Source organism: Oncorhynchus tshawytscha, linkage group LG05 (genome assembly GCF_018296145.1).
Source record: "Oncorhynchus tshawytscha isolate Ot180627B linkage group LG05, Otsh_v2.0, whole genome shotgun sequence".
Lineage (NCBI taxonomy): Eukaryota > Metazoa > Chordata > Actinopteri > Salmoniformes > Salmonidae > Oncorhynchus > Oncorhynchus tshawytscha.
The window spans coordinates 85,852,569-85,879,959 of NC_056433.1; the positions used below are offsets into that span (position 1 = coordinate 85,852,569).

Genomic DNA, 27,391 nt, shown 5'->3' on the forward strand with positions numbered 1-27,391 from the left:
GTGTTATGGTGATATTATGGTGATATTATGGTGTTATGGTGATATTTTTTTAAAATCAAAAGCCTGTGTTAATAACCTCATTATTACAGTATTTCTATAAAATGGCAGTCAAATGGACTACTCACCTCATGTCAGATTAAGCCTACACGCAGGCCTAGCAGATAATAGCCTGGTGTTATGGTGATATTATGGTGATGTTATGGTGATATTATGGTGTTATGGTGTTATGGTGATAATATGGTGTTATGGTGATGTTATGGTGTTATGGTCATATTATGGTGTTATGGTGATATTATGGTTAAATTATGGTGTTATGGTGATATTATGGTGTTATGGTGATGTTATGGTGTTATGGTGATGTTATGGTGTTATGGTCATATTATGGTGTTATGGTGATATTATGGTCATATTATGGTGTTATGGTGATATTATGGTGTTATGGTGATATTATGGTGTTATGGTGATGTTATGGTGTTATGGTCATATTATGGTGTTATGGTGTTATGGTGATATTATGGTGTTATGGTGATATTGTGGTATTATGGTGATATTATGGTGATATTATGGTGTTATGGTGATATTATGGTGTTATGGTGATGTTATGGTGTTATGGTCATATTATGGTGTTATGGTGTTATGGTGATATTATGGTGTTATGGTGATATTGTGGTGTTATGGTGTTATGGTGAAGTTATGGTGATATTATGGTGATATTATGGTATTATGGTGATATTATGGTGTTATGGTGATATTATGGTGTTATGGTGATATTATGGTGTTATGGTGATATTATGGTGTTATGGTGATATTATGGTGTTATGGTGATGTTATGGTGTTATGGTCATATTATGGTGTTATGGTGTTATGGTGATATTGTGGTGTTATGGTGTTATGGTGATGTTATGGTGATATTATGGTGATATTATGGTATTATGGTGATATTATGGTGTTATGGTGATATTATGGTGTTATGGTGATATTATGGTGTTATGGTGATGTTATGGTGATATTATGGTGATATTATGGTATTATGGTGATATTATGGTATTATGGTGATATTATGGTGTTATGGTGATATTGTGGTGTTATGGTGATATTATGGTGATATTATGGTGATGTTATGGTGATGTTATGGTGATATGGTGATGTTATGGTGTTATGGTCATATTATGGTGTTATGGTGTTATGGTGATATTATGGTGTTATGGTGATATTGTGGTATTATGGTGATATTATGGTGATATTATGGTGTTATGGTGATATTATGGTGTTATGGTGATGTTATGGTGTTATGGTCATATTATGGTGTTATGGTGTTATGGTGATATTATGGTGTTATGGTGATATTGTGGTGTTATGGTGTTATGGTGAAGTTATGGTGATATTATGGTGATATTATGGTATTATGGTGATATTATGGTGTTATGGTGATATTATGGTGTTATGGTGATATTATGGTGATATTATGGTGTTATGGTGATATTATGGTGTTATGGTGATATTATGGTGTTATGGTGATGTTATGGTGTTATGGTCATATTATGGTGTTATGGTGTTATGGTGATATTGTGGTGTTATGGTGTTATGGTGATGTTATGGTGATATTATGGTGATATTATGGTATTATGGTGATATTATGGTGTTATGGTGATATTATGGTGTTATGGTGATATTATGGTGTTATGGTGATGTTATGGTGATATTATGGTGATATTATGGTATTATGGTGATATTATGGTATTATGGTGATATTATGGTGTTATGGTGATATTGTGGTGTTATGGTGATATTATGGTGATATTATGGTGATGTTATGGTGATGTTATGGTGATATGGTGATATTATGGTGATATTATGGTGTTATGGTGATATTATGGTGTTATGGTGATATTATGGTGATGTTATGGTGATATTGTGATATTATGGTGTTATGGTGATATTATGGTGATGTTATGGTATTATGGTGATATTATGGTGTTATGGTGATATTATGGTGATGTTATGGTGATATGGTGATATTATGGTGTTATGGTGATATTATGGTGTTATGGTGATATTATGGTGTTATGGTGATATTGTGGTGTTATGGTGATATTATGGTGATATTATGGTGATGTTATGGTGATGTTATGGCGATATTATGGTGATGTTATGGTGATATTATGGTGATGTTATGGTGTTATGGTGATATTATGGTGTTATGGTGATATTGTGGTGTTATGGTGATATTATGGTGATGTTATGGTGATGTTATGGTGATATTATGGTGATGTTATGGTGATATGGTGATATTATGGTGATATGGTGATATTATGGTAATGTTATGGTGATATGGTGATATTATGATAATGTTATGGTGATATGGTGATATTATGGTGTTATGGTGATATTATGGTGATATTATGGTGTTGTGGTGATATTATGGTGTTATGGTGATATTATGGTGATATTATGGTGTTATGGTGATATTATGGTGTTATGGTGATATTATGGTGTTATGGTGGGAATCGATTACAATTATTCCATTTTTTTTTATTTTTATACCATACTCAGTAAAATATTAATAGTCTAGGTTATATTTGGATATGGTAATGGTTTAACATTGGGAACTGGTTGGGTAACTTGAAGGCTATTTATAACCTGATGTGTGTTCCGGACACCATAGGGGCCTTAGGGGGCAGCCAATGAGGAGAAAGGAACTACGCCTTGTGTGACGGTGCAGTTTTTAGACCAACCACCATCATGGTGATATTGGTGTTTTTACCGATATGTTATAGGCCTATTAGTATTGTGCTTATGATTCTATACGTCAAATCCGAACATTATTTTAGATATTTTGTCAAACAGTAGGTCATATTAATGACGCGAACAGGGAGGCTGGTGAATTATTGTTCACTATTATAATTACTTTGAATGGTTTTTCATTGATTTCAACAGCACACAAACACATCTCCAAATATTGTATGTCAAAATACACTGTGAAATTCAATATATTCCCTTACAGAGACAGCTGAGCATGTAATCCTACTGCATGTAACTCATTGATAACTAATTGCTATAGAAATATGATTATATCCTATCCTACTGCATGTAACTCATTGATAACTAATTGCTATAGAAATATGATTATATCCTATCCTACTGTATGTAACTCATTGATAACTAATTGCTATAGAAATATGATTACATCCTATCCTACTGTACGTAACTCATCCAGACATTATTTATACCCATAGGTCCTGTATTCTCCCAGTCCTGAACCCTGGTCTGCTCTGTGTCTGTTGTGTCTGACTGGTCTGCTCTGTGTCTGTTGTGACTGACTGACAGACTGGTCTAGTCTATGTCTGTTGTGACTGACTGGTCTGCTCTGTGTCTGTTGTGACTGACTGACTGACTGGTCTGCTCTGTGTCTGTTGTGACTGACTGACTGGTCTAGTCTATGTCTGTTGTGACTGACTGGTCTAGTCTGTGTCTGTTGTGACTGACTGGTCTAGTCTGTGTCTGTTGTGACTGACTGGTCTAGTCTATGTCTGTTGTGACTGACTGGTCTAGTCTGTGTCTGTTGTGACTGACTGGTCTAGTCTATGTCTGTTGTGACTGACTGGTCTAGTCTATGTCTGTTGTGACTGACGGACTGGTCTAGTCTATGTCTGTTGTGACTGACTGACTGACTGTCTGGCTGACTGACTCACTGACTGACTGACTGACTGATTGACTGACTGACTGATTGATTGACTGATTGAGTGATTGACTGACTGGTCTGTCTCTGTGTTATTGGGCTAGTGTGACTGGCTGGCTGACTGACTGATTGATTGACTGACATTGACTGACTGACTGACTGGTCTGTCTCTGTGTCATTGGACCAGGGTAATCCTAGGAAGCGGCCTGTCATTCAGCTGTGGCTGCACTTCTATTGTTGCCACTAGGCTAGATTCCCATCTCCCCTCGGCTGGAGCTGACCATGCATGCTCCTTTTATGAGACAGCCACACAGTCAGGCGCCCTCTATTGTAGCCCACTGGTGGGGGTCTGGACCAGGGGATGTGAGGCCTTGTTTGTACACAGATGGATTTAATTGAATGACAGGTCATAGTCTCTCGTGATTTCCGAAGGCACTCTATGTGTCTCTAATATGATCATACATTGGGCAGGAGGTTAGGATGTGCAGCTCAGTTTCCACCTCGTTTTGTGGGCAGTGTGTACATAGCCTGTCTTCTCTTGAGAGCCAGGTCTGCCTACGATGGCCTTTCTCAATAACAAGGCTTATAGATAATCGAATCAAATCAAATCAAATCAAATTTTTATTTGTCACATACACATGGTTAGCAGATGTTAATGCGAGTGTAGCGAAATGCTTGTGCTTCTAGTTCCGACAATGCAGTAATAACGAACAAGTAATCTAACTAACAATTCCAAAAAACTACTGTCTTATACACAGTGTAAGGGGATAAAGAATATGTACATAAGGATATATGAATGAGTGATGGTACAGAGCAGCATAGGCAAGATGCAGTAGATGATATCGAGTACAGTATATACATATGAGATGAGTATGTAAACCAAGTGGCATAGTTAAAGTGGCTAGTGATACATGTATTACATAAGGATGCAGTCGATGATATAGAGTACAGTATCTACGTATGTATATGAGATTAATAATGTAGGGTAAGTAACATTATATAAGGTAGCATTGTTTAAAGTGGCTAGTGATATATTTACATCATTTCCCATCAATTCCCATTATTAAAGTGGCTGGAGTAGAGTCAGTGTCATTGACAGTGTGTTGGCAGTAGCCACTCAATGTTAGTGGTGGCTGTTTAACAGTGGCCTTGAGATAGAAGCTGTTTTTCAGTCTCTCGGTCCCAGCTTTGATGCACCTGTACTGACCTCGCCTTCTGGATGACAGCGGGGTGAACAGGCAGTGGCTCGGGTGGTTGATGTCCTTGATGATATTTATGGCCTTCCTGTAGCATCGGGTGGTATATAGATACAGTGCCTTGCGAAAGTATTCGGCCCCCTTGAACTTTGCGACCTTTTGCCACATTTCAGGCTTCAAAGATATAAAGATATAAAACTGTATTTTTTGTGAAGAATCAACAACAAGTGGGACACAATCATGAAGTGGAACAACATTTATTGGATATTTCAAACTTTTTTAACAAATCAAAAACTGAAAAATTGGGCGTGCAAAATTATTCAGCCCCTTTACTTTCAGTGCAGCAAACTCTCTCCAGAAGTTCAGTGAGGATCTCTGAATGATCCAATGTTGACCTAAATGACTAATGATGATAAATACAATCCACCTGTGTGTAATCAAGTCTCCGTATAAATGCACCTGCACTGTGATAGTCTCAGAGGTCCGTTAAAAGCGCAGAGAGCATCATGAAGAACAAGGAACACACCAGGCAGGTCCGAGATACTGTTGTGAAGAAGTTTAAAGCCGGATTTGGATACAAAAAGATTTCCCAAGCTTTAAACATCCAAAGGAGCACTGTGCAAGCGATAATATTGAAATGGAAGGAATATCAGACCACTGCAAATCTACCAAGACCTGGCCGTCCCTCTAAACTTTCAGCTCATACAAGGAGAAGACTGATCAGAGATGCAGCCAAGAGGCCCATGATCACTCTGGATGAACTGCAGAGATCTACAGCTGAGGTGGGAGACTCTGTCCATAGGACAACAATCAGTCGTATATTGCACAAATCTGGCCTTTATGGAAGAGTGGCAAGAAGAAAGCCATTTCTTAAAGATATCCATAAAAAGTGTCGTTTAAAGTTTGCCACAAGCCACCTGGGAGACACACCAAACATGTGGAAGAAGGTGCTCTGGTCAGATGAAACCAAAATTGAACTTTTTGGCAACAATGCAAAATGTTATGTTTGGCGTAAAAGCAACACAGCTCATCACCCTGACCACAACATCCCCACTGTCAAACATGGTGGTGGCAGCATCATGGTTTGGGCCTGCTTTTCTTCAGCAGGGACAGGGAAGATGGTTAAAATTGATGGGAAGATGGATGGAGCCAAATACAGGACCATTCTGGAAGAAAACCTGATGGAGTCTGCAAAAGACCTGAGACTGGGACGGAGATTTGTCTTCCAACAAGACAATGATCCAAAACATAAAGCAAAATCTACAATGGAATGGTTCAAAAATAAACATATCCAGGTGTTAGAATGGCCAAGTCAAAGTCCAGACCTGAATCCAATCGAGAATCTGTGGAAAGAACTGAAAACTGCTGTTCACAAATGCTCTCCAGCCAACCTCACTGAGCTCGAGCTGTTTTGCAAGGAGGAATGGGAATAAATTTCAGTCTCTCGATGTGCAAAACTGATAGAGACATACCCCAAGCGACTTACAGCTGTAATCGCAGCAAAAGGTGGCGCTACAAAGTATTAACTTAAGGGGGCTGAATAATTTTGCACGCCCAATTTTTCAGTTTTTGATTTGTTAAAAAAGTTTGAAATATCCAATAAATGTCGTTCCACTTCATGATTGTGTCCCACTTGTTGTTGATTCTTCACAAAAAAAATACAGTTTTATTTCTTTATGTTTGAAGCCTGAAATGTGGCAAAAGGTCGCAAAGTTCAAGGGGGCCGAATACTTTCGCAAGGCACTGTATATAGATTATAGATTTGAGAGTGCTCGATGACTCTCGGAGGAGTAGGTTGCCATAGTGATATGGACGGACAGAGCAGAGGGAGGGAGTCTACATCTTTAGTGATCAAGGATCTTAGCTACTGTAGCTGAACTAATGTAATTTATGAGCTTTATCCTTCCAGGAGAAGAGGTTTCTTGAATCACTATACTTCCTTCCTGTTTACCTTAATGGAAACGCAGCAGAAGGGCTCTGTGATCTGATATGCGGGCCAAATGGCACCCTATTGCCTTTATAGTGCACTACTTTTGATTAGAGACCCCTATGGGGCCCTGGTCTAAAGTAGTGCACTACATAGGGAATAGGATGCCATTTGGGATGCAGGAACCCTGGTGTAATAGTGGTGCAAAGTCACGCAAGGTGAACACGAAACACTGTGGAGTTACAGTATAATGTTTACGACAAGGTCACACCATGGAGCTACAGTATAATGTTTACGACAAGGTCACACCATGGAGCTACAGTATAATGTTTACGACAAGGTCACACCATGGAGCTACAGTATAATGTTTACAACAAGGTCACACCATGGAGAAACAGTATAATGTTTACGACAAGGTCACACCATGGAGCTACAGTATAATGTTTACAACAAGGTCACACCATGGAGAAACAGTATAATGTTTACGACAAGGTCACACCATGGAGAAACAGTATAATGTTTACAACAAGGTCACACCATAGAGCTACAGTATAATGTTTACAACAAGGTCACACCATGGAGCTACAGTATAATGTTTACAACAAGGTCACACCATGGAGCTACAGTGTAATGTTTACGACAAGGTCACACCATGGAGCTACAGTATAATGTTTATGACAAGGTCACACCATGGAGAAACAGTATAATGTTTACGACAAGGTCACACCATGGAGAAACAGTATAATGTTTACGACAAGGTCACACCATGGAGAAACAGTATAATGTTTACGACAAGGTCACACCATGGAGCTACAGTATAATGTTTACAACAAGGTCACACCATGGAGAAACAGTATAATGTTTACGACAAGGTCACACCATGGAGCTACAGTATAATGTTTACGACAAGGTCACACCATGGAGCTACAGTATAATGTTTACAACAAGGTCACACCATGGAGCTACAGTGTAATGTTTACGACAAGGTCACACCATGGAGCTACAGTATAATGTTTATGACAAGGTCACACCATGGAGCTACAGTATAATGTTTACAACAAGGTCACACCATGGAGCTACAGTATAATGTTTACAACAAGGTCACACCATGGAGCTACAGTATGATGTTTACGACAAGGTCACACCATGGAGAAACAGTATAATGTTTACGACAAGGTCACACCATGGAGCTACAGTATAATGTTTACAACAAGGTCACACCATGGAGCTACAGTATAATGTTTACGACAAGGTCACACCATGGAGCTACAGTATAATGTTTACGACAAGGTCACACCATGGAGCTACAGTATAATGTTTACAACAAGGTCACACCATGGAGCTACAGTATAATATTTACAACAAGGTCACACCATGGAGCTACAGTATAATATTTACAACAAGGTCATACCATGGAGCTACAGTATAATGTTTACAACAAGGTCACACCATGGAGCTACAGTATAATGTTTACAACAAGGTCACACCATGGAGCTACAGTATAATGTCTACAACAAGGTCACACCATGGAGCTACAGTATAATATTTACAACAAGGTCACACCATGGAGCTACAGTATAATGTTTACAACAAGGTCACACCATGGAGCTACAGTATAATGTTTACAACAAGGTCACACCATGGAGCTACAGTATAATGTTTACGATTCTTAGCGTTGCTCTATTTGACTCTGTGGTGATCAACTGGAAACCAATCGTAGGGTTCAGTCACAGTAATAGGGTATAACTATATCACATCAATACTAAAAACAGAGACCGTGTTGATAGCAGTGAGAAAAGCTGACAGATAGTTAACGTTAACACACACAGGATTTGACCTTTTCTACTGTTAATTTTCTACTGTTCATTTTCTTTTACAGGTGTTGCTTTCCATCTCCCAGGCCCTGTGTTTGGGCCCGTTTTGAGAGGCGCTCCGAGCAGGCTGGTCCCAGGCAGGAGGCACCATGTCCGGGGCCTCTGTGAAGGTGGCGGTGCGGGTCCGCCCCTTCAACTCCAGAGAGATGGGAAAGGACAGCAAATGCATCATCCAGATGTCAGGAAACACAACCAGTGAGTATCACGCACGCACGCACGCACACACACACACACACACACACACACACACACACACACACACACACATACGCACACACACACACACACACACACACGCACACACACACACACACACACACACACACACACACACACACACACACACACACACACACACACACACACACACACACACACACACACACACACCTTTCTAAAAGTAAGGTTCTACATGGAACCAAAAATGGTTCTCCGCTGATCCAAAAAGGGTTTATCCTACGGGAACCCTGTTTTCTAAGTGTGTAGTAAGTAATTTAATGTGGCAGCATAAGATCATGTGATTTTGACTTTGAGGGCAGTGTCTGGTACCTGTTTTTAGAGATTGGGTTCAGAGGAGGCTGGTGGGAGGATCTATAGGAGGACGGGTTCATTGTAATTGCCATGTGCTTGATCCTGTCCCAATAATTCCATTCCAGCCATTACATCCTCCTATAGCTCCCTCCCACCAGCCTCCTCTGATTGGTTTCCATATGGTTAGTGAAAGGATTGTATTTGGGGCCTACAACATTATGTTCTATGCTAGAGTAGCTTTGCATTGCGCAGTTAGGAAACTATAATGATCAACATTAATTTTTCTAGAAATAATCTGAACCTGAGACGCTAGAATAGGCTTTCATATCTACACATCTGTCTGTGCCTTTGAGGAATTTATTGAGGCTGAAGTTGAGATTTTGATGGTCAGCCACCTCTGTCTTGTGTATTTGTGCTCCTTGGGATAGCAAAGTTTAAAAATATATATCTGTATTTTACCTTTATTTAACCAGGCAAGTCAGTTAAGAACAAATTCTTATTTTCAATGACGGCCTAGGAACAATGGGTTAACTGCCTTGTTCAGGGGCAGAGCGACAGATTTTTACCTTGTCAGCTCGGGGATTCGAATTAGCAACCTTTCGGTTACAAGTCCAAGGCTCTAACCACTAGCCTACCTGCTGGCCCAAGTTAAGGTAAGGAGAGGCCTAAGACATGGTGGTGAGGAGACTGGAGAGAGACTTGATATCCCATCTGTTCAGTAAGGTAAAGCCACTGACATCCATCTGTTCAGTAAGGTAAAGCCACTGATATCCAGTCTGTTCAATAAGGTAAAGCCACTGATATCCCGTCTGTTCAGTAAGGTAAAGCCACTGATATCCATCTGTTCAGTAAGGTAAAGCCACTGATATCCCGTCTGTTCAGAAAGGTAAAGCCACTGATATCCAGTCTGTTCAGTGAGGTAAAGCCACTGATATCCAGTCTGTTCAGTAAGGTAAAGCCACTGATATCCAGTCTGTTCAGTAAGGTAAAGCCACTGATATCCAGTCTGTTCAGTAAGGTAAAGCCACTGATATCCAGTCTGTTCAGTAAGGTAAAGCCACTGATATCCAGTCTGTTCAGTAAGGTAAAGCCACTGATATCCAGTCTGTTCAGTAAGGTAAAGCCACTGACATCCATCTGTTCAGTAAGGTAAAGCCACTGATATCCAGTCTGTTCAATAAGGTAAAGCCACTGATATCCCGTCTGTTCAGTAAGGTAAAGCCACTGATATCCATCTGTTCAGTAAGGTAAAGCCACTGATATCCCGTCTGTTCAGAAAGGTAAAGCCACTGATATCCAGTCTGTTCAGTGAGGTAAAGCCACTGATATCCAGTCTGTTCAGTAAGGTAAAGCCACTGATATCCAGTCTGTTCAGTAAGGTAAAGCCACTGATATCCAGTCTGTTCAGTAAGGTAAAGCCACTGATATCCAGTCTGTTCAGTAAGGTAAAGCCACTGATATCCAGTCTGTTCAGTAAGGTAAAGCCACTGATATCCAGTCTGTTCAGTAAGGTAAAGCCACTGATATCCAGTCTGTTCAGTAAGGTAAAGCCACTGATATCCAGTCTGTTCAATAAGGTAAAGCCACTGATATCCCATCTGTTCAGTAAGGTAAAGCCACTGATATCCAGTCTGTTCAGTAAGGTAAAGCCACTGATATCCAGTCTGTTCAGTAGGGTGAAGCCACTGATATCCTGTCTGTTCAGTAAGGTAAAGCCACTGATATCCCGTCTGTTCAGTAAGGTAAAGCCACTGATATCCAGTGTGTTTAGTAAGGTAAAGCCACTGATATCCAGTCTGTTCAGTAAGGTAAAGCCACTGATATCCCGTCTGTTCAGTAAGGTAAAGCCACTGATATCCAGTCTGTTCAGTAAGGTAAAGCCACTGATATCCAGTCTGTTCAGTAGGATAAAGCCACTGATATCCAGTCTGTTCAGTAAGGTAACGCCACTGATATCCAGTCTGTTCAGTAAGGTAAAGCCACTGATATCCAGTCTGTTCAGTAAGGTAAAGCCACTGATATCCCATCTGTTCAGTAAGGTAAAGCCACTGATATCCCATCTGTTCAGTAAGGTAAAGCCACTGATATCCCGTCTGTTCAGTAAGGTAAAGCCACTGATATCCAGTCTGTTCAGTAGGATAAAGCCACTGATATCCAGTTTGTTCAGTAAGGTAAAGCCACTGATATCCAGTCTGTTCAGTAAGGTAAAGCCACTGATATCCAGTCTGTTCAGTAAGGTAAAGCCACTGATATCCCGTCTGTTCAGTAAGGTAAAGCCACTGATATCCCGTCTGTTCAGTAAGGTAAAGCCACTGATATCCAGTCTGTTCAGTAAGGTAAAGCCACTGATATCCAGTCTGTTCAGTAAGGTAAAGCCACTGATATCCAGTTTGTTCAGTAAGGTAAAGCCACTGATATCCCATCTGTTCAGTAAGGTAAAGCCACTAATATCCAGTCTGTTCAATAAGGTAAAGCCACTGATATCCCGTCTGTTCAGTAAGGTAAAGCCACTGATATCCAGTCTGTTCAGTAAGGTAAAGCCACTAATATCCAGTCTGTTCAGTAAGGTAAAGCCACTGATATCCCGTCTGTTCAGTAAGGTAAAGCCACTGATATCCAGTCTGTTCAGTAAGGTAAAGCCACTGATATCCAGTCTGTTCAGTAAGGTAAAGCCACTGATATCCAGTCTGTTCAGTAAGGTAAAGCCACTGATATCCCATCTGTTCAGTAAGGTAAAGCCACTGATATCCAGTCTGTTCAGTAAGGTAAAGCCACTGATATCCAGTCTGTTCAGTAGGATAAAGCCACTGATATCCAGTCTGTTCAGTAAGGTAACGCCACTGATATCCAGTCTGTTCAGTAAGGTAAAGCCACTGATATCCAGTCTGTTCAGTAAGGTAAAGCCACTGATATCCCATCTGTTCAGTAAGGTAAAGCCACTGATATCCCATCTGTTCAGTAAGGTAAAGCCACTGATATCCAGTCTGTTCAGTAAGGTAAAGCCACTGATATCCAGTCTGTTCAGTAAGGTAAAGCCACTGATATCCCGTCTGTTCAGTAAGGTAAAGCCACTGATATCCCGTCTGTTCAGTAAGGTAAAGCCACTGATATCCAGTCTGTTCAGTAAGGTAAAGCAGCTGATATCCAGTCTGTTCAGTAAGGTAAAGCCACTGATATCCCGTCTGTTCAGTAAGGTAAAGCCACTGATATCCAGTCTGTTCAGTAGGATGAAGCCACTGATATCCAGTTTGTTCAGTAAGGTAAAGCCACTGATATCCAGTCTGTTCAGTAAGGTAAAGCCACTGATATCCAGTCTGTTCAGTAAGGTAAAGCCACTGATATCCCGTCTGTTCAGTAAGGTAAAGCCACTGATATCCCGTCTGTTCAGTAAGGTAAAGCCACTGATATCCAGTCTGTTCAGTAAGGTAAAGCCACTGATATCCAGTCTGTTCAGTAAGGTAAAGCCACTGATATCCCGTCTGTTCAGTAAGGTAAAGCCACTGATATCCAGTCTGTTCAGTAAGGTAAAGCCACTGATATCCAGTTTGTTCAGTAGGATAAAGCCACTGATATCCCATCTGTTCAGTAAGGTAAAGCCACTGATATCCAGTCTGTTCAGTAAGGTAAAGCCACTGATATCCAGTTTGTTCAGTAAGGTAAAGCCACTGATATCCCATCTGTTCAGTAAGGTAAAGCCACTAATATCCAGTCTGTTCAATAAGGTAAAGCCACTGATATCCCGTCTGTTCAGTAAGGTAAAGCCACTGATATCCAGTCTGTTCAGTAAGGTAAAGCCACTAATATCCAGTCTGTTCAGTAAGGTAAAGCCACTGATATCCCGTCTGTTCAGTAAGGTAAAGCCACTGATATCCAGTCTGTTCAGTAAGGTAAAGCCACTGATATCCCATCTGTTCAGTAAGGTAAAGCCACTGATATCCAGTCTGTTCAGTAGGATAAAGCCACTGATATCCAGTCTGTTCAGTAAGGTAACGCCACTGATATCCAGTCTGTTCAGTAAGGTAAAGCCACTGATATCCAGTCTGTTCAGTAAGGTAAAGCCACTGATATCCCATCTGTTCAGTAAGGTAAAGCCACTGATATCCCATCTGTTCAGTAAGGTAAAGCCACTGATATCCCGTCTGTTCAGTAAGGTAAAGCCACTGATATCCAGTCTGTTCAGTAGGATAAAGCCACTGATATCCAGTTTGTTCAGTAAGGTAAAGCCACTGATATCCAGTCTGTTCAGTAAGGTAAAGCCACTGATATCCAGTCTGTTCAGTAAGGTAAAGCCACTGATATCTCGTCTGTTCAGTAAGGTAAAGCCACTGATATCCCGTCTGTTCAGTAAGGTAAAGCCACTGATATCCAGTCTGTTCAGTAAGGTAAAGCCACTGATATCCAGTCTGTTCAGTAAGGTAAAGCCACTGATATCCAGTTTGTTCAGTAAGGTAAAGCCACTGATATCCCATCTGTTCAGTAAGGTAAAGCCACTAATATCCAGTCTGTTCAATAAGGTAAAGCCACTGATATCCCGTCTGTTCAGTAAGGTAAAGCCACTGATATCCAGTCTGTTCAGTAAGGTAAAGCCACTAATATCCAGTCTGTTCAGTAAGGTAAAGCCACTGATATCCCGTCTGTTCAGTAAGGTAAAGCCACTGATATCCAGTCTGTTCAGTAAGGTAAAGCCACTGATATCCAGTCTGTTCAGTAAGGTAAAGCCACTGATATCCCATCTGTTCAGTAAGGTAAAGCCACTGATATCCAGTCTGTTCAGTAAGGTAAAGCCACTGATATCCAGTCTGTTCAGTAGGATAAAGCCACTGATATCCAGTCTGTTCAGTAAGGTAACGCCACTGATATCCAGTCTGTTCAGTAAGGTAAAGCCACTGATATCCAGTCTGTTCAGTAAGGTAAAGCCACTGATATCCCATCTGTTCAGTAAGGTAAAGCCACTGATATCCCATCTGTTCAGTAAGGTAAAGCCACTGATATCCAGTCTGTTCAGTAAGGTAAAGCCACTGATATCCAGTCTGTTCAGTAAGGTAAAGCCACTGATATCCCATCTGTTCAGTAAGGTAAAGCCACTGATATCCTGTCTGTTCAGTAAGGTAAAGCCACTGATATCCCGTCTGTTCAGTAAGGTAAAGCCACTGATATCCGATCTGTTCAGTAAGGTAAAGCCACTGATATCCCGTCTGTTCAGTAAGGTAAAGCCACTGATATCCCGTCTGTTCAGTAAGGTAAAGCCACTGATATCCCATCTGTTCAGTAAGGTAAAGCCACTGATATCCCGTCTGTTCAGTAAGGTAAAGCTACTGATATCCTGTCTTTTCAGTAAGGTAAAGCCACTGATATCCAGTCTGTTCAGTAAGGTAAAGCCACTGATATCCAGTCTGTTCAGTAAGGTAAAGCCACTGATATCCCGTCTGTTCAGTAAGGTAAAGCCACTGATATCCAGTCTGTTCAGTAGGATAAAGCCACTGATATCCAGTTTGTTCAGTAAGGTAAAGCCACTGATATCCAGTCTGTTCAGTAAGGTAAAGCCACTGATATCCAGTCTGTTCAGTAAGGTAAAGCCACTGATATCCCGTCTGTTCAGTAAGGTAAAGCCACTGATATCCCGTCTGTTCAGTAAGGTAAAGCCACTGATATCCAGTCTGTTCAGTAAGGTAAAGCCACTGATATCCAGTCTGTTCAGTAAGGTAAAGCCACTGATATCCCGTCTGTTCAGTAAGGTAAAGCCACTGATATCCAGTCTGTTCAGTAAGGTAAAGCCACTGATATCCAGTCTGTTCAGTAGGATAAAGCCACTGATATCCCATCTGTTCAGTAAGGTAAAGCCACTGATATCCAGTCTGTTCAGTAAGGTAAAGCCACTGATATCCAGTTTGTTCAGTAAGGTAAAGCCACTGATATCCCATCTGTTCAGTAAGGTAAAGCCACTAATATCCAGTCTGTTCAATAAGGTAAAGCCACTGATATCCCGTCTGTTCAGTAAGGTAAAGCCACTGATATCCAGTCTGTTCAGTAAGGTAAAGCCACTAATATCCAGTCTGTTCAGTAAGGTAAAGCCACTGATATCCCGTCTGTTCAGTAAGGTAAAGCCACTGATATCCAGTCTGTTCAGTAAGGTAAAGCCACTGATATCCAGTCTGTTCAGTAAGGTAAAGCCACTGATATCCCATCTGTTCAGTAAGGTAAAGCCACTGATATCCAGTCTGTTCAGTAAGGTAAAGCCACTGATATCCAGTTTGTTCAGTAAGGTAAAGCCACTGATATCCAGTCTGTTCAGTTAGGTAAAGCCACTGACATCCAGTCTGTTCAGTAGGATAAAGCCACTGATATCCCGTCTGTTCAGTAAGGTAAAGCCACTGATATCCCATCTCTTCAGTAAGGTAAAGCCACTGATATCCCATCTGTTCAGTAAGGTAAAGCCACTGATATCCTGTCTGTTCAGTAAGGTAAAGCCACTGATATCCCGTCTGTTCAGTAAGGTAAAGCCACTGATATCCCGTCTGTTCAGTAAGGTAAAGCCACTGATATCCCGTCTGTTCAGTAAGGTAAAGCCACTGATATCCCGTCTGTTCAGTAAGGTAAAGCCACTGATATCCCGTCTGTTCAGTAAGGTAAAGCCACTGATATCCCGTCTGTTCAGTAAGGTAAAGCCACTGATATCCTGTCTGTTCAGTAAGGTAAAGCCACTGATATCCAGTCTGTTCAGTAAGGTAACGCCACTGATATCCATCTGTTCAGTAAGGTAAAGCCACTGATATCCCGTCTGTTCAGAAAGGTAAAGCCACTGATATCCAGTCTGTTCAGTAAGGTAAAGCCACTGATATCCAGTCTGTTCAGTAAGGTAAAGCCACTGATATCCCATCTGTTCAGTAAGGTAAAGCCACTGATATCCCGTCTGTTCAGTAAGGTAAAGCCACTGATATCCAGTCTGTTCAGTAGGATAAAGCCACTGATATCCAGTTTGTTCAGTAAGGTAAAGCCACTGATATCCAGTCTGTTCAGTAAGGTAAAGCCACTGATATCCAGTCTGTTCAGTAAGGTAAAGCCACTGATATCTCGTCTGTTCAGTAAGGTAAAGCCACTGATATCCCGTCTGTTCAGTAAGGTAAAGCCACTGATATCCAGTCTGTTCAGTAAGGTAAAGCCACTGATATCCAGTCTGTTCAGTAAGGTAAAGCCACTGATATCCAGTTTGTTCAGTAAGGTAAAGCCACTGATATCCCATCTGTTCAGTAAGGTAAAGCCACTAATATCCAGTCTGTTCAATAAGGTAAAGCCACTGATATCCCGTCTGTTCAGTAAGGTAAAGCCACTGATATCCAGTCTGTTCAGTAAGGTAAAGCCACTAATATCCAGTCTGTTCAGTAAGGTAAAGCCACTGATATCCCGTCTGTTCAGTAAGGTAAAGCCACTGATATCCAGTCTGTTCAGTAAGGTAAAGCCACTGATATCCAGTCTGTTCAGTAAGGTAAAGCCACTGATATCCCATCTGTTCAGTAAGGTAAAGCCACTGATATCCAGTCTGTTCAGTAAGGTAAAGCCACTGATATCCAGTCTGTTCAGTAGGATAAAGCCACTGATATCCAGTCTGTTCAGTAAGGTAACGCCACTGATATCCAGTCTGTTCAGTAAGGTAAAGCCACTGATATCCAGTCTGTTCAGTAAGGTAAAGCCACTGATATCCCATCTGTTCAGTAAGGTAAAGCCACTGATATCCCATCTGTTCAGTAAGGTAAAGCCACTGATATCCAGTCTGTTCAGTAAGGTAAAGCCACTGATATCCAGTCTGTTCAGTAAGGTAAAGCCACTGATATCCCATCTGTTCAGTAAGGTAAAGCCACTGATATCCTGTCTGTTCAGTAAGGTAAAGCCACTGATATCCCGTCTGTTCAGTAAGGTAAAGCCACTGATATCCGATCTGTTCAGTAAGGTAAAGCCACTGATATCCCGTCTGTTCAGTAAGGTAAAGCCACTGATATCCCGTCTGTTCAGTAAGGTAAAGCCACTGATATCCCATCTGTTCAGTAAGGTAAAGCCACTGATATCCCGTCTGTTCAGTAAGGTAAAGCCACTGATATCCAGTCTGTTCAGTAAGGTAAAGCCACTGATATCCAGTCTGTTCAGTAAGGTAAAGCCACTGATATCCCGTCTGTTCAGTAAGGTAAAGCCACTGATATCCAGTCTGTTCAGTAGGATAAAGCCACTGATATCCAGTTTGTTCAGTAAGGTAAAGCCACTGATATCCAGTCTGTTCAGTAAGGTAAAGCCACTGATATCCAGTCTGTTCAGTAAGGTAAAGCCACTGATATCCCGTCTGTTCAGTAAGGTAAAGCCACTGATATCCCGTCTGTTCAGTAAGGTAAAGCCACTGATATCCAGTCTGTTCAGTAAGGTAAAGCCACTGATATCCAGTCTGTTCAGTAAGGTAAAGCCACTGATATCCCGTCTGTTCAGTAAGGTAAAGCCACTGATATCCAGTCTGTTCAGTAAGGTAAAGCCACTGATATCCAGTCTGTTCAGTAGGATAAAGCCACTGATATCCCATCTGTTCAGTAAGGTAAAGCCACTGATATCCAGTCTGTTCAGTAAGGTAAAGCCACTGATATCCAGTTTGTTCAGTAAGGTAAAGCCACTGATATCCCATCTGTTCAGTAAGGTAAAGCCACTAATATCCAGTCTGTTCAATAAGGTAAAGCCACTGATATCCCGTCTGTTCAGTAAGGTAAAGCCACTGATATCCAGTCTGTTCAGTAAGGTAAAGCCACTAATATCCAGTCTGTTCAGTAAGGTAAAGCCACTGATATCCCGTCTGTTCAGTAAGGTAAAGCCACTGATATCCAGTCTGTTCAGTAAGGTAAAGCCACTGATATCCAGTCTGTTCAGTAAGGTAAAGCCACTGATATCCCATCTGTTCAGTAAGGTAAAGCCACTGATATCCAGTCTGTTCAGTAAGGTAAAGCCACTGATATCCAGTTTGTTCAGTAAGGTAAAGCCACTGATATCCAGTCTGTTCAGTTAGGTAAAGCCACTGACATCCAGTCTGTTCAGTAGGATAAAGCCACTGATATCCCGTCTGTTCAGTAAGGTAAAGCCACTGATATCCCATCTGTTCAGTAAGGTAAAGCCACTGATATCCCATCTGTTCAGTAAGGTAAAGCCACTGATATCCCGTCTGTTCAGTAAGGTAAAGCCACTGATATCCCGTCTGTTCAGTAAGGTAAAGCCACTGATATCCCGTCTGTTCAGTAAGGTAAAGCCACTGATATCCCGTCTGTTCAGTAAGGTAAAGCCACTGATATCCCGTCTGTTCAGTAAGGTAAAGCCACTGATATCCCGTCTGTTCAGTAAGGTAAAGCCACTGATATCCCGTCTGTTCAGTAAGGTAAAGCCACTGATATCCTGTCTGTTCAGTAAGGTAAAGCCACTGATATCCAGTCTGTTCAGTAAGGTAACGCCACTGATATCCATCTGTTCAGTAAGGTAAAGCCACTGATATCCCGTCTGTTCAGAAAGGTAAAGCCACTGATATCCAGTCTGTTCAGTAAGGTAAAGCCACTGATATCCAGTCTGTTCAGTAGGATAAAGCCACTGATATCCAGTTTGTTCAGTAAGGTAAAGCCACTGATATCCAGTCTGTTCAGTAAGGTAAAGCCACTGATATCCAGTCTGTTCAGTAAGGTAAAGCCACTGATATCCAGCTTGTTCAGTAAGGTAAAGCCACTGATATCCGGTCTGTTCAGTAAGGTAAAGCCACTGATATCCAGTCTGTTCAGTAAGGTAAAGCCACTGATATCCCGTCTGTTCAGTAAGGTAAAGCCACTGATATCCAGTCTGTTCAGTAAGGTAAAGCCACTGATATCCAGTCTGTTTAGTAGGATAAAGCCACTGATATCCAGTCTGTTCAGTAAGGTAAAGCCACTGATATCCAGTCTGTTCAGTAAGGTAAAGCCACTGATATCCCATCTGTTCAGTAAGGTAAAGCCACTGATATCCCATCTGTTCAGTAAGGTAAAGTCACTGATATCCAGTCTGTTCAGTAAGGTAAAGCCACTGATATCCAGTCTGTTCAGTAAGGTAAAGCCACTGATATCCCGTCTGTTCAGTAAGGTAAAGCCACTGATATCCCGTCTGTTCAGTAAGGTAAAGCCACTGATATCCAGTCTGTTCAGTAAGGTAAAGCCACTGATATCCCGTATGTTCAGTAAGGTAAAGCCACTGATATCCAGTCTGTTCAGTAAGGTAAAGCCACTGACATCCAGTCTGTTTAGTAGGATAAAGCCACTGATATCCAGTCTGTTCAGTAAGGTAAAGCCTCTGATATCCAGTCTGTTCAGTAAGGTAAAGCCACTGATATCCAGTCTGTTCAATAAGGTAAAGCCACTGATATCCCATCTGTTCAGTAAGGTAAAGCCACTGATATCCAGTCTGTTCAGTAAGGTAAAGCCACTGATATCCAGTCTGTTCAGTAGGGTGAAGCCACTGATATCCTGTCTGTTCAGTAAGGTAAAGCCACTGATATCCCGTCTGTTCAGTAAGGTAAAGCCACTGATATCCAGTGTGTTTAGTAAGGTAAAGCCACTGATATCCAGTCTGTTCAGTAAGGTAAAGCCACTGATATCCCATCTGTTCAGTAAGGTAAAGCCACTGATATCCAGTCTGTTCAGTAAGGTAAAGCCACTGATATCCAGTCTGTTCAGTAAGGTAAAGCCACTGATATCCAGTTTGTTCAGTAAGGTAAAGCCACTAATATCCAGTCTGTTCAATAAGGTAAAGCCACTGATATCCAGTCTGTTCAGTAAGGTAAAGCCACTGATATCCCATCTGTTCAGTAAGGTAAAGCCACTGATATCCCATCTGTTCAGTAAGGTAAAGCCACTGATATCCAGTCTGTTCAGTAAGGTAAAGCCACTGATATCCAGTCTGTTCAGTAAGGTAAAGCCACTGATATCCCATCTGTTCAGTAAGGTAAAGCCACTGATATCCCGTCTGTTCAGTAAGGTAAAGCCACTGATATCCCGTCTGTTCAGTAAGGTAAAGCCACTGATATCCGATCTGTTCAGTAAGGTAAAGCCACTGATATACCGTCTGTTCAGTAAGGTAAAGCCACTGATATCCCGTCTGTTCAGTAAGGTAAAGCCACTGATATCCCGTCTGTTCAGTAAGGTAAAGCCACTGATATCCCGTCTGTTCAGTAAGGTAAAGCTACTGATATCCTGTCTGTTCAGTAAGGTAAAGCCACTGATATCCAGTCTGTTCAGTAAGGTAAAGCCACTGATATCCAGTCTGTTCAGTAAGGTAAAGCCACTGATATCCCGTCTGTTCAGTAAGGTAAAGCCACTGATATCCAGTCTGTTCAGTAGGATGAAGCCACTGATATCCAGTTTGTTCAGTAAGGTAAAGCCACTGATATCCAGTCTGTTCAGTAAGGTAAAGCCACTGATATCCAGTCTGTTCAGTAAGGTAAAGCCACTGATATCCCGTCTGTTCAGTAAGGTAAAGCCACTGATATCCCGTCTGTTCAGTAAGGTAAAGCCACTGATATCCAGTCTGTTCAGTAAGGTAAAGCCACTGATATCCCGTCTGTTCAGTAAGGTAAAGCCACTGATATCCAATCTGTTCAGTAAGGTAAAGCCACTGATATCCAGTCTGTTCAGTAGGATAAAGCCACTGATATCCCATCTGTTCAGTAAGGTAAAGCCACTGATATCCAGTCTGTTCAGTAAGGTAAAGCCACTGATATCCAGTTTGTTCAGTAAGGTAAAGCCACTGATATCCCATCTGTTCAGTAAGGTAAAGCCACTAATATCCAGTCTGTTCAATAAGGTAAAGCCACTGATATCCCGTCTGTTCAGTAAGGTAAAGCCACTGATATCCAGTCTGTTCAGTAAGGTAAAGCCACTAATATCCAGTCTGTTCAGTAAGGTAAAGCCACTGATATCCCGTCTGTTCAGTAAGGTAAAGCCACTGATATCCAGTCTGTTCAGTAAGGTAAAGCCACTGATATCCCATCTGTTCAGTAAGGTAAAGCCACTGATATCCAGTCTGTTCAGTAAGGTAAAGCCACTGATATCCAGTCCTTTCAGTAGGATAAAGCCACTGATATCCAGTCTGTTCAGTAAGGTAACGCCACTGATATCCAGTCTGTTCAGTAAGGTAAAGCCACTGATATCCAGTCTGTTCAGTAAGGTAAAGCCACTGATATCCCATCTGTTCAGTAAGGTAAAGCCACTGATATCCCATCTGTTCAGTAAGGTAAAGCCACTGATATCCCGTCTGTTCAGTAAGGTAAAGCCACTGATATCCAGTCTGTTCAGTAGGATAAAGCCACTGATATCCAGTTTTTTCAGTAAGGTAAAGCCACTGATATCCAGTCTGTTCAGTAAGGTAAAGCCACTGATATCCAGTCTGTTCAGTAAGGTAAAGTCACTGATATCTCGTCTGTTCAGTAAGGTAAAGCCACTGATATCCCGTCTGTTCAGTAAGGTAAAGCCACTGATATCCAGTCTGTTCAGTAAGGTAAAGCCACTGATATCCAGTCTGTTCAGTAAGGTAAAGCCACTGATATCCAGTTTGTTCAGTAAGGTAAAGCCACTGATATCCCATCTGTTCAGTAAGGTAAAGCCACTAATATCCAGTCTGTTCAATAAGGTAAAGCCACTGATATCCCGTCTGTTCAGTAAGGTAAAGCCACTGATATCCAGTCTGTTCAGTAAGGTAAAGCCACTAATATCCAGTCTGTTCAGTAAGGTAAAGCCACTGATATCCCGTCTGTTCAGTAAGGGAAAGCCACTGATATCCAGTCTGTTCAGTAAGGTAAAGCCACTGATATCCAGTCTGTTCAGTAAGGTAAAGCCACTGATATCCCATCTGTTCAGTAAGGTAAAGCCACTGATATCCAGTCTGTTCAGTAAGGTAAAGCCACTGATATCCAGTCTGTTCAGTAGGATAAAGCCACTGATATCCAGTCTGTTCAGTAAGGTAACGCCACTGATATCCAGTCTGTTCAGTAAGGTAAAGCCACTGATATCCAGTCTGTTCAGTAAGGTAAAGCCACTGATATCCCATCTGTTCAGTAAGGTAAAGCCACTGATATCCCATCTGTTCAGTAAGGTAAAGCCACTGATATCCAGTCTGTTCAGTAAGGTAAAGCCACTGATATCCCGTCTGTTCAGTAAGGTAAAGCCACTGATATCCCGTCTGTTCAGTAAGGTAAAGCTACTGATATCCTGTCTTTTCAGTAAGGTAAAGCCACTGATATCCAGTCTGTTCAGTAAGGTAAAGCCACTGATATCCAGTCTGTTCAGTAAGGTAAAGCCACTGATATCCAGTCTGTTCAGTAAGGTAAAGCCACTGATATCCCGTCTGTTCAGTAGGATAAAGCCACTGATATCCAGTTTGTTCAGTAAGGTAAAGCCACTGATATCCAGTCTGTTCAGTAAGGTAAAGCCACTGATATCCAGTCTGTTCAGTAAGGTAAAGCCACTGATATCCCGTCTGTTCAGTAAGGTAAAGCCACTGATATCCCGTCTGTTCAGTAAGGTAAAGCCACTGATATCCAGTCTGTTCAGTAAGGTAAAGCCACTGATATCCAGTCTGTTCAGTAAGGTAAAGCCACTGATATCCCGTCTGTTCAGTAAGGTAAAGCCACTGATATCCAGTCTGTTCAGTAAGGTAAAGCCACTGATATCCAGTCTGTTCAGTAGGATAAAGCCACTGATATCCCATCTGTTCAGTAAGGTAAAGCCACTGATATCCAGTTTGTTCAGTAAGGTAAAGCCACTGATATCCCATCTGTTCAGTAAGGTAAAGCCACTAATATCCAGTCTGTTCAATAAGGTAAAGCCACTGATATCCCGTCTGTTCAGTAAGGTAAAGCCACTGATATCCCGTCTGTTCAGTAAGGTAAAGCCACTGATATCCAGTCTGTTCAGTAAGGTAAAGCCACTAATATCCAGTCTGTTCAGTAAGGTAAAGCCACTGATATCCCGTCTGTTCAGTAAGGTAAAGCCACTGATATCCAGTCTGTTCAGTAAGGTAAAGCCACTGATATCCAGTCTGTTCAGTAAGGTAAAGCTGATATCCCATCTGTTCAGTAAGGTAAAGCCACTGATATCCAGTCTGTTCAGTAAGGTAAAGCCACTGATATCCAGTTTGTTCAGTAAGGTAAAGCCACTGATATCCAGTCTGTTCAGTTAGGTAAAGCCACTGATATCCAGTCTGTTCAGTAAGGTAAAGCCACTGATATCCCGTCTGTTCAGTAGGATAAAGCCACTGATATCCAGTTTGTTCAGTAAGGTAAAGCCACTGATATCCCATCTGTTCAGTAAGGTAAAGCCACTGATATCCAGTCTGTTCAGTAAGGTAAAGCCACTGATATCCCGTCTGTTCAGTAAGGTAAAGCCACTGATATCCCGTCTGTTCAGTAAGGTAAAGCTACTGATATCCTGTCTTTTCAGTAAGGTAAAGCCACTGATATCCAGTCTGTTCAGTAAGGTAAAGCCACTGATATCCAGTCTGTTCAGTAAGGTAAAGCCACTGATATCCAGTCTGTTCAGTAAGGTAAAGCCACTGATATCCCGTCTGTTCAGTAGGATAAAGCCACTGATATCCAGTTTGTTCAGTAAGGTAAAGCCACTGATATCCAGTCTGTTCAGTAAGGTAAAGCCACTAATATCCAGTCTGTTCAGTAAGGTAAAGCCACTGATATCCCGTCTGTTCAGTAAGGTAAAGCCACTGATATCCAGTCTGTTCAGTAAGGTAAAGCCACTGATATCCAGTCTGTTCAGTAAGGTAAAGCTGATATCCCATCTGTTCAGTAAGGTAAAGCCACTGATATCCAGTCTGTTCAGTAAGGTAAAGCCACTGATATCCAGTCTGTTCAGTAAGGTAAAGCCACTGATATCCCATCTGTTCAGTAAGGTAAAGCCACTGATATCCCATCTGTTCAGTAAGGTAAAGCCACTGATATCCCATCTGTTCAGTAAGGTAAAGCCACTGATATCCAGTCTGTTCAGTAAGGTAAAGCCACTGATATCCAGTCTGTTCAGTAAGGTAAAGCCACTGATATCCCATCTGTTCAGTAAGGTAAAGCCACTGATATCCAGTTTGTTCAGTAAGGTAAAGCCACTGATATCCCATCTGTTCAGTAAGGTAAAGCCACTAATATCCAGTCTGTTCAATAAGGTAAAGCCACTGATATCCAGTCTGTTCAGTAAGGTAAAGCCACTGATATCCAGTCTGTTCAGTAAGGTAAAGCTGATATCCCATCTGTTCAGTAAGGTAAAGCCACTGATATCCAGTCTGTTCAGTAAGGTAAAGCCACTGATATCCAGTCTGTTCAGTAAGGTAAAGCCACTGATATCCCATCTGTTCAGTAAGGTAAAGCCACTGATATCCAGTTTGTTCAGTAAGGTAAAGCCACTGATATCCCATCTGTTCAGTAAGGTAAATCCACTAATATCCAGTCTGTTCAATAAGGTAAAGCCACTGATATCCCGTCTGTTCAGTAAGGTAAAGCCACTGATATCCAGTCTGTTCAGTAAGGTAAAGCCACTAATATCCAGTCTGTTCAGTAAGGTAAAGCCACTGATATCCCATCTGTTCAGTAAGGTAAAGCCTCTGATATCCAGTCTGTTCAGTAAGGTAAAGCCACTGATATCCAGTCTGTTCAGTAAGGTAAAGCTGATATCCCATCTGTTCAGTAAGGTAAAGCCACTGATATCCAGTCTGTTCAGTAAGGTAAAGCCACTGATATCCAGTCTGTTCAGTAAGGTAAAGCCACTGATATCCCGTCTGTTCAGTAAGGTAAAGCTACTGATATCCTGTCTTTTCAGTAAGGTAAAGCCACTGATATCCAGTCTGTTCAGTAAGGTAAAGCCACTGATATCCAGTCTGTTCAGTAAGGTAAAGCCACTGATATCCAGTCTGTTCAGTAAGGTAAAGCCACTGATATCCCGTCTGTTCAGTAGGATAAAGCCACTGATATCCAGTTTGTTCAGTAAGGTAAAGCCACTGATATCCAGTCTGTTCAGTAAGGTAAAGCCACTGATATCCAGTCTGTTCAGTAAGGTAAAGCCACTGATATCCCATCTGTTCAGTAAGGTAAAGCCACTGATATCCAGTTTGTTCAGTAAGGTAAAGCAACTGATATCCCATCTGTTCAGTAAGGTAAAGCCACTAATATCCAGTCTGTTCAATAAGGTAAAGCCACTGATATCCCGTCTGTTCAGTAAGGTAAAGCCACTGATATCCCGTCTGTTCAGTAAGGTAAAGCCACTGATATCCAGTCTGTTCAGTAAGGTAAAGCCACTAATATCCAGTCTGTTCAGTAAGGTAAAGCCACTGATATCCCGTCTGTTCAGTAAGGTAAAGCCACTGATATCCAGTCTGTTCAGTAAGGTAAAGCCACTGATATCCAGTCTGTTCAGTAAGGTAAAGCTGATATCCCATCTGTTCAGTAAGGTAAAGCCACTGATATCCAGTCTGTTCAGTAAGGTAAAGCCACTGATATCCAGTTTGTTCAGTAAGGTAAAGCCACTGATATCCAGTCTGTTCAGTTAGGTAAAGCCACTGACATCCAGTCTGTTCAGTAGGATAAAGCCACTGATATCCCGTCTGTTCAGTAAGGTAAAGCCACTGATATCCCATCTGTTCAGTAAGGTAAAGCCACTGATATCCCATCTGTTCAGTAAGGTAAAGCCACTGATATCCAGTCTGTTCAGTAAGGTAAAGCCACTGATATCCAGTTTGTTCAGTAAGGTAAAGCCACTGATATCCCATCTGTTCAGTAAGGTAAAGCCACTAATATCCAGTCTGTTCAATAAGGTAAAGCCACTGATATCCCGTCTGTTCAGTAAGGTAAAGCCACTGATATCCAGTCTGTTCAGTAAGGTAAAGCCACTAATATCCAGTCTGTTCAGTAAGGTAAAGCCACTGATATCCCGTCTGTTCAGTAAGGTAAAGCCACTGATATCCAGTCTGTTCAGTAAGGTAAAGCCACTGATATCCCATCTGTTCAGTAAGGTAAAGCCACTGATATCCAGTCTGTTCAGTAAGGTAAAGCCACTGATATCCAGTCTGTTCAGTAGGATAAAGCCACTGATATCCAGTCTGTTCAGTAAGGTAACGCCACTGATATCCAGTCTGTTCAGTAAGGTAAAGCCACTGATATCCAGTCTGTTCAGTAAGGTAAAGCCACTGATATCCCATCTGTTCAGTAAGGTAAAGCCACTGATATCCCATCTGTTCAGTAAGGTAAAGCCACTGATATCCCGTCTGTTCAGTAAGGTAAAGCCACTGATATCCAGTCTGTTCAGTAGGATAAAGCCACTGATATCCAGTTTGTTCAGTAAGGTAAAGCCACTGATATCCAGTCTGTTCAGTAAGGTAAAGCCACTGATATCCAGTCTGTTCAGTAAGGTAAAGCCACTGATATCTCGTCTGTTCAGTAAGGTAAAGCCACTGATATCCCGTCTGTTCAGTAAGGTAAAGCCACTGATATCCAGTCTGTTCAGTAAGGTAAAGCCACTGATATCCAGTCTGTTCAGTAAGGTAAAGCCACTGATATCCAGTTTGTTCAGTAAGGTAAAGCCACTGATATCCCATCTGTTCAGTAAGGTAAAGCCACTAATATCCAGTCTGTTCAATAAGGTAAAGCCACTGATATCCCGTCTGTTCAGTAAGGTAAAGCCACTGATATCCAGTCTGTTCAGTAAGGTAAAGCCACTAATATCCAGTCTGTTCAGTAAGGTAAAGCCACTGATATCCCGTCTGTTCAGTAAGGGAAAGCCACTGATATCCAGTCTGTTCAGTAAGGTAAAGCCACTGATATCCAGTCTGTTCAGTAAGGTAAAGCCACTGATATCCCATCTGTTCAGTAAGGTAAAGCCACTGATATCCAGTCTGTTCAGTAAGGTAAAGCCACTGATATCCAGTCTGTCCAGTAGGATAAAGCCACTGATATCCAGTCTGTTCAGTAAGGTAAAGCCACTGATATCCAGTCTGTTCAGTAAGGTAAAGCCACTGATATCCAGTCTGTTCAGTAAGGTAAAGCCACTGATATCCCATCTGTTCAGTAAGGTAAAGCCACTGATATCCCATCTGTTCAGGTAAAGCCACTGATATCCAGTCTGTTCAGTAAGGTAAAGCCACTGATATCCCGTCTGTTCAG

General features: G+C 41.5%; 1 protein-coding gene across 8 annotated transcripts in view; it reads left to right on the top strand.

The window, feature by feature from the left end:
* Window positions 1–27,391, top strand: part of kif1aa (kinesin family member 1Aa) — a 184,150-nt gene that overhangs the window by 1,794 nt on the left and 154,965 nt on the right. For all 8 annotated transcript variants that reach the window (XM_042322581.1, XM_042322584.1, XM_042322583.1 and 5 more), the window contains exon 2: window positions 8,682–8,871. In XM_042322581.1, the coding sequence (XP_042178515.1) occupies window positions 8,766–8,871 (106 nt within the window). In that variant the 5' untranslated portion in view covers window positions 8,682–8,765. The remainder of the gene's footprint in view (window positions 1–8,681; window positions 8,872–27,391) is intronic.